Source organism: Epinephelus fuscoguttatus, linkage group LG9, assembly GCF_011397635.1.
Source record: "Epinephelus fuscoguttatus linkage group LG9, E.fuscoguttatus.final_Chr_v1".
NCBI lineage: Eukaryota > Metazoa > Chordata > Actinopteri > Perciformes > Serranidae > Epinephelus > Epinephelus fuscoguttatus.
In genome coordinates, this window is record NC_064760.1 from 13,557,080 (window position 1) to 13,565,517 (window position 8,438).

Sequence of the window (8,438 nt, forward strand, 5' to 3'; positions counted from 1 at the left end):
GGGCACCTGCCACAACAAGCGAACACCCCATCTGAGGTCATTTTGACTTGACCATTTGACTTCACTACAAGTTGATTGGCTATTGAAACAAACCTCTGCAGCTTTCCCTGCAACATTCTAGAACGGTTTTGTCTCATCGTGAGTCTTTGGTCTGAACCGGGCTTAAATTGCTTTGAGTGGTTGGAAGACTTGAAAGGCGCTACATAAGTGCAAGTTCATTCGACATCCATTTAGCAAAGTAAATCAATAATTGATAATAATGTCTTGATTATGAATTGTTCATGTTGTAAACTCTACTTACTGCTATACATGAAACATGGAAAACTCCCACCAGTACTGAACCTTAATGCACAGTTGTGTTTCACGATGACACAGTTGGGAAAAATATGACTTTCTGTTTTTCATCTTCTTCTTCTTCTGCTCTATCTCCATCCTCTTCTTGCTTTACTTCTTTATCATCATAATCTTTGTCTCCATCTTTTTAATCATGATTATCTCCTCCTTCCATCTCTGCTTAATGTTACTGCATCTGTTCTGTTTTTCTCCTTTTGTACGGTCAGCACTTTCTGTGGAAGTCACACTGGCCCGCCTCCAGAACTCACAACCGTGCCCCATTGGCTGTTAATGTAACATCACAGTAATCTGAACGCTCTATAAACAGCTGTCAATCAGAGCTTACTGGAGGCTCCCGAGCTACTTAGCCAACGAGTGGCTGCAGACAAAGGGATGTATTGTCTTGATGTTTAGCTGTGGGAGTCTGACGCAGACCACCAGCGGAAAGAGTGGCTTCACTTGTTCTTTTGTTTTTTTGATGTTCTGCTTGTTTTCTCCGGGTTCAGGGAAGGAATAACTTGGGTGAGCGGAGGCACAGTCGGCTTTACCACCCCGCCATCTACCTCTTCTTCCCCTCTCCGTCTCTCGCTCTCGCTCTCTCTCCCTCTTTCGGCTGTGCCAAACCACTGTCTCTATAGCTGTCTGTCTTCCCTCCAGCAAAAAACCACTTAGTGGGGAATCTCAGACGCACACGTTCACACGCAAACACACACACTTTATTCCCAGGGTCAGACGTGGTGCAAAAGGTCACGATCCTTGTTCATCGTTGGCTCCTCTTGAGTGGAAACATTTATATATCAGCGCTGTATTAAGAAAGACCCTTTCTTTAACCCAGCGGTCTACATGGTTGAGTCTGGCCATTAAGTTGTATAAATTAAGTCTTGCCCTGAGGCTTCAGCTCATCTGAATAAGCAGCCTGTGTGCTGCTCAGGGCCCCATTCTGGGCCCCAACCCCCATGTTTGGAAACCATGGCCCAGATCAAGGGCACATTATAATCTCTTCCAAAAGAACACTGCATTGAGGATGTAATCAGTCTGTTTTATGTCTGGGAATAACATTTCAACACAGATTTCCCTAATTTCTTTTTCATTTAGTTTGGTCGATTTGCAAACACAACAAAACAAAGAAAAAAAAATGTTTGGAGTCTGTTTTGTGTCTGGCAGTTCCAATTTGCTCTATCGTGTTTTTTTCCTCTCTAATTCTCCTGTCTGGTGTAGAATTCAACAGTAATTTATCATAATCGGAACCATACTGAAAATCTCTCTTTCCTTTTTTTTCTGTGTGTGTTTGTTACAGCGTGGAGTCGGTGAATGACGGCCTTTTCCACACGGTCGAGCTGTTGATTCAGAACCGTTCGCTGAGTCTGGTGGTGGATAACGGTGCCCCCAAGAGTCTGGGAAAGCTTGCACGCCAGCCCTCTGTCGACCACAACACCCAACTTTACATAGGAGGTACACACACACACTTTAACACGCATAATGTACAACAATACACATCCAGAGTCACATGTCCAGAACATACCAATGTTACTTTTTTGACTTCTTGTGGTTGTGATCACATGTTTTCCATGCATGAGTACATACAGTAATATACCCACAACATGCAAACACACACACACATACACACACACAGTCTCAGCAAGGGATGTGGTGAGGAGATGCACAACTGTTTTTGCTTTTCCTCAAGAAAAAGGCAGGACACACCCCTGAGAACAGTCAGCCTTTTTCCCCAAGTACTAGAAAAAAACATGATGTTGCAATAGTGAGAGCTGTGACGCCATATTCTTGCTGGAACGTTGCATTTTACTGTAAGAATCCATCGAGATTGACACCAGAACCGAGGGATGTGTATTAATAAAGTAATCCTCCTTCAGTTTCCAATTCCCCCTGCTCTCAACTCTCATTCCTCTTTATACATATTCTTCTTTGTCTTTCTCTCCTCTGTATCCCAGGTGTACCATCCCAGGTAGTGGCCTCAGGTCTACGACCTGGCCCCGAACGATCCCCTCAGGCTTTTAACGGCTGCATCCACAACGTCCGAATCAACGGGGAGCTTCAAGACCTGAGTTACCGAGCAGGAGGAGGAGCGCGACCACAAGGGGTCGAGGGCAAGGTAGTCACATGGGGAATATTAGTTATGGCAAAAAGCCTCATCATGTATATACTGTAGTATCTGAGCCTGGCTTTAAAGGAGCTATGCAGCAGCCTTTAAAGCCATATTGAGATGTGTATTACCTCTGATGGTGCTATTACTTGTCATAAGCCTGTCTCGTAAGTGATATCAGCAAAGTTATGTTCAGAGGAGAAAGCAGACATGCAGCAGAAATGTTAAATATAGAAGTCCTGTTGCAGAATGTGATGACAGTAATGCTGCTTTTTTGGGGCTTTAGACCATTGATCTTCACGAGCAAGATGAATCCAAAGATGCACTTACAGTTTTATAATATAAGCAACTGTGGAAACATTCTGACTGCTACAATAAAGATTTTTAGGTCACAGTTCAACAAAGGCTGATGGCAGCACCTGTAGAAAATAACATTTGTCATCTCCCACATTTTGGAGCTGTATTTACAGTGGACGCCCAGTGTTGATGGAGGCTGTAGCGTTCATGCAACATGATCATGTTTGTCAGATAACACCCCTCTGCCTTCCTCTGTTATTGTTATAAGACCCTTCAACGCCCCTGACAGTAGTTTCTCCCTTTTTCGTTCTGTCACCAGGGTGAGGGAATTCTCGCAGGGTGTCATTCCTGCAGTGTGTGCGCCCAGGGGGCGTGCAGGGAGGGAGGAGAGACAGGGGTGACGTGTGATTGTCCTCCAGGACGCAGTGGTGCCCTGTGTGACCAGACGACAGCACCCACCGCCTGTCAGAACAGCAGGTAAGCTGGGACAGCAGAGACTGGGCAGAAATGTATGATGTAAATGTTTAGAAAATTGTTACAGGAATACCTCTCCCCCCGTGTTACGATTTCAAAACATCCTTTTACAAACTCTCACACAATAGCACAATATGGGAGCTGCTGGTCTACTGCTGCCTTGATCAGTTAGTTTGATTTTGTGATTGTGTGACTTTGGTGTTTTAAAGGGTTAGTTTGGAGTCTGGCCTTGAAGAGAGCATAGATAAGTTTCACTTTTTGTTTGTTCCCCGTCAGAGAGGGTTGTATGTTTGGGGAGTATTGAGCATCCAACTGCATAATGCCACCACAGAGGCATGCGAGAAAGTGTTCTTCATGAATTTACCATAACAGCAGGCATTTGGGGGGTTAAGTATTCCTTTAACCCTGCTGCTGCAATAGTTTCACATTTAAATTGCAAACAGAGAGGTTAATGACATCTGCCCTGTTGTACCCATGTCCTCTAACCTGTCCTCCCTCTTTCCCTCCTCTCACTCCAGGTGCGTTCACGGTCTGTGTGTGCCAAAGGGTCAGTCCTACAGCTGCCAGTGCAGTGATGGCTACCAGGGTCAGTACTGCGATCGACGGCAGGAGCCTCTAGCCTGCAGGGGGCAGCGCTGCGGACACGGGGAGTGTCGTGTGTCAGAAGCAGGAGAGCCTGTCTGCCACTGTCAGCCAGGGTACACTGGGCCTACCTGTGACACAGGTAAAATGGAGACAGTTAGAAGAGGAGATGGAAATTATGCCAAGATTTGACAAACATCAGTGTGTAGCCTACAATGTGTGTATTCTTACGTGCTTTCTCTGTTAACGTCCAGAGCTGACATGTCAAGGAGAGACGGTGAGGGAGCAGCTGAAGCGCCACCACCCGATGAGAACATGCACGTCCACCAGCAAGATTCCTCGCATGGATTGTCCCCGATCCTGCCAGGCAGCGGCGCCTCCGGGTGTTTGCTGTGGCGTCACCAAGACCAGAAGGAGGAAGGTGGTGTTCCGCTGCACCGACGGCACCTCGTACTCCGAGGAGATGGAAACTGCTCTGGAGTGCGGCTGCTCCAAGTGCCCGTTGTAACAGCGCCGCAGTTTGTTAAGTTTGTTTTGCAAACACCCACCGCTGCCATTTTGTGAATTCTACACGTCAAAGAGGCTGTCGCTCTGAGATTCTTCCACGTTGATGAGCACCATGTGATTTTTTTTTTTTTTTTTACACGTTCAGTTTGACCGCCGCCAATTTGCTGCCAAGAGAAACCACAAACAAAAACAAAAATGGGACATGTGTGCGTGTTTTTTGACAGAGAGAAAATATATTGTAAGATATAAGTGAGAAAAAACATAGAACTTATTTTTATTATGGATTTTTTTTTTCTAAAAGATGATAAAAGGACTGATAAGTTGTGTTTTTTTAATATGTTGATTATATAATGTGTTACATAGTAAGGAAAGTTATTTTGTACCTTGTAAGGAGAAAAAAATACACAGCAAAATAGATTAACATTCCTTAAAAGTATATGAATTTATATGTATGTATAAATCTATATAAATATATACCCTAACCCAATGAATTCTATATTTTCAAAGTGTATTTGCATGATGTTAATGTGAGTGCTGATGTGTGGGAGGCTTTGGACACTGAGAGAGGAGGGCTGAGAGAGAAGAGCTCCCTTGACTCCAGGACAAGGAAAAGGTGGCAGTCTTTGTTGCCCTCCCTCTTGGAGAGGAGAGCGGGAACTGTACGTGCCTAGCTAACCTGCTTCATTATATAATGGACGTCATCCTCACATGTGAGTTCTTTGAGAAACCATAAAAGACTCTTTCCACAGAGATGATTTAACAGTTTGTTCTAATGTTGTGTTATTCTTTAGTTTGCTGTTGTACACCAGACTTGGAGCCACATGAGGTTTGACATGAAAATCTGAGAGATATTTGCTGTTTTTCAAAGGGACAGTTCACCCCAAAATCAAAAATATATATTTTTCCTCTTACCTCTAGTGCTGTTTATACATTTAGATTGTTGCACTGCACTTGCCAATCATATCACTGCGCAGAAGGAAGTGTGCATCTACTCGTGAAGAGGCTCGTGCTCATGACTTTGCCAGATGTGAACATTAATGGCGCCTTCCATGGCGGAGCTAGCTAAGTGATGCTAGGTGAGCTAGCAGTAGATGCATGTTTCCTTCTGCGCTGTGATCCAGTTGGCAGGTGTAGTTCGTTAGAAAGAAAATAGTACCTACATAAAACTGCTCACAACAAGGTCTATTCATTGTCTTGAGCAATGATTTATGAAAAAAAGAAACATTGCTGTTGAGTTTTTGTATATTTTTGGCGCTTTGAGCACCACAAGCTGAGTGCCATCTAGTTCCATTACAAATAAGAGAAGGCAGACGTCTCTACGGCCGATATCTCCAACATTCGGCAACTCACACCAAAACGATCGAGACTGATAAATAGCACTACAGGTGAGAGGAAAAATATGTATTCTTTACTTTAAGGTGAACATTTTCTTTGAGAATTAAAAATTGTAAATGAGGAATTCACATTCAGATCGACAATAGTGAAATCATACTGTAAGTTCAGCACCATGCTGAGTCTTTACCTGTTAGCTGCTGAGATTTGAAATTAGTTTTAAATCAGATACAAAGGGATATTGCTGATGAGTCATGAGTCACCACCGGATCACATAACAAAGAAAGTGAAGAGACAGTTAAGAGTAACTTAATGCCAGGTGTGTGGATCACTGCTGACTTTTGTTGTTTGTGGTCAGAAGGATGCTCTGTGCCAACTCTTCCTACCTACAACACTAATGTCACAGTGTACTGACACACCCTGAGGTTTGTTTCTACATCACAACAGCAAAAGCAACTTCTGCTGGTTTAAGTTGCTCTTTAAATGGCTGCTAAACATGAGTGGATCTTCTGAGTGGGCGGGGAAGCCATTTTAACTAAAGCCGTAATGCCAAAGTGAAATGTATTTGCCTTAACAGATAAGTATGTCAACAAACTATTGACTGAAATTGTTGATTTATACAACTTCAAGTGCCTTGGTGTACTTTAATCGGAATTTGAAAAGGTTGCTGCAACAGTGTCAACGACTGAATGTTTCATTTTTTTATCAGTTTGGGTGGATAAAGGTATTGTTGTGTCGCGTGTCTCCATGACAACACAATCAAAATTCTAGGACTGTTCTGTATTGATTGAGATGGGGTGGCCAGGGTGTGACTTTTTTGTTTGTTTGTTTGTTTGTTTTGTTGACCCTCCCCAAAGCTACAGATATTATTCCTTGAGCCTCCCGTGACCTAGGGAATATATACAACCCTCCCTCCACCATAAATTAATTATGCCATTTCTAAATGTACCCATTGCCTCACAGCAAGAGGGTTCCTGTTCTCCAGGGTGGGGGAGCCCCTCTGTGCGGAGTTTGCATGTTCTCCCCGTGTTAGCGTGGGTTTCCTGCAGGTACTCCAGCTTCCTCCCACAGTCCAAAGACATGCAGGTGAATTGGTGACTCTAAATTGTCCGTAGGTGTGAATGTGAGTGTGAATGTGAAAATCCAATGAAAATTTCTGTTCTTGCAGATTCTGGCCATGAAAAATGGTGCATTTTTGGAGATTTTTAAAGAAAACACACCTTTTAAAGGCACCTGCATGTTTACTTTTAAAAATATGTGTTAAAATAAATACAAAATACAACCATTTAAATTTGTATGCCCCTCCACTAAGCCAAAATAAAAAGCATAAGTCCCTCCCCAGAGCTTGAAAAGTTATTTGACCACCCCCTCTCCTCTCATAAATAACGAACAGTCCCTTAGTTCCCAAAGAAAATGATGCTCACATTAAATAAATACACCCTCCCTCCTGATCACGTTGTGTGTGCAGGCCATTTGAAATGTGTGGAAATTCCAAAGCGATTAAAACAATTAAATTGGATCAAACATGGTGACACAGGCCTTTTGGTATGAATTATGTGAATATGTGAAATTGCAGCACCAACAAGAACCCATTTCCTCTTCCAGTGCTAATGTGTGATGCATTCGGTGTGTAAAGTGATAACATTATAAATGCATGTCTGATTGTTCGATGGATCATAATGTGCATACAGGAAAAAACATTTCAATGAAGCATTGACCTTGAAAATGTTCACATATACGTTTAAGGTGAAGCTTTTTGTTCATTTGTTCATGTTTAAATGTCCGCACCGACAGTGTGGGGTGGAGGTTAATACGTGGCGTACAGTTACAAACCAAAAGACAGCGTGCTCCAGTCTGATCACAGCAAACCTCCACATCAACGACTCAGTTGCTCCTGTAACTCTGTCACTGTTTTGGACCAAGGTACCACTACACAGCTGAGAAATCAACATCAGTAGGGTTTTAACCGCCTATAGATGACTAACATGATTAAAGTATAGCAAAAGACTATAATGTAACTACTACTGTATTGTTTACTTTATACATTGATGCATTGTTTACAACAGGTGCAACGTTTTGTCACACTTCTACAGTTTAATTCACAGCTCTAATATTCTGGGTTTGACACATATCAGTGTTATCTTTGTCCATGTCACTGTTTCCTACACCTCCTTCTGTTTGACCCTCACTTCTTGTCTTCATACCCCCACCCACCCCCGTGTCTTCATCCAAAACGTCTCCTCTACTCCCCCTATTCCCATTTTCACAACAATTTCAGCTCCTATCTTTTGCCCATTTTTCTTTGCTGTACTCATCCCCTCTTTCCTGCTCTTAAAGGTTCAGTTCTTAATTGTGAAAAGAATCTATTATGACTTACTGACGATAAAAAATAACCATAAAGTCAGTCAGTCTCCATCTCCCATGTCTTAGGTTTAAATAAAACATGAATATGTGAGTGATGATAATTGATACTTATGTTGAATGTTCAAATTAAACTACCATTGAAACTATACTGATCTCCCATGTCTGAGTCTGACGTTACTGTTTCACTGCAAATCTTAATTTGTGCAACAAAGTCCTCTACATCATTTGTCCAGGCAGTTGCAATGGAAGACTATAGCCAGGTCTGGTAGGCCTATAATTTGGTGTTGAAGCAGATTGCAAAGCTAGACAAATATTTGGGTAAAATATGGCTGATATGTGATACTGTTATTATTTTCATGTTTTTCTTTTATCCGTGTTGGTGGTGCTGTTACGGACTGAGTGATGTAGCCTACCATCAAAACATCCTGCAGCAAATGACATAAAT

At 42.6% G+C, this 8,438-nt stretch overlaps 1 protein-coding gene across 1 annotated transcript in view; it reads left to right on the forward strand.

Moving 5' to 3' along the window:
• slit3 (slit homolog 3 (Drosophila)) overlaps positions 1-8,141 on the forward strand; it is a 353,029-nt gene extending 344,888 nt beyond the window's left edge. Inside the window, exons 33-37 of the mRNA XM_049586786.1 lie at positions 1,631-1,785; positions 2,286-2,446; positions 3,054-3,211; positions 3,727-3,932; positions 4,045-8,141. Of these exons, the coding sequence (XP_049442743.1) occupies positions 1,631-1,785; positions 2,286-2,446; positions 3,054-3,211; positions 3,727-3,932; positions 4,045-4,298 (934 nt within the window). The 3' untranslated portion in view covers positions 4,299-8,141. The remainder of the gene's footprint in view (positions 1-1,630; positions 1,786-2,285; positions 2,447-3,053; positions 3,212-3,726; positions 3,933-4,044) is intronic.
• The last annotated feature ends 297 nt before the right edge of the window (positions 8,142-8,438 follow it).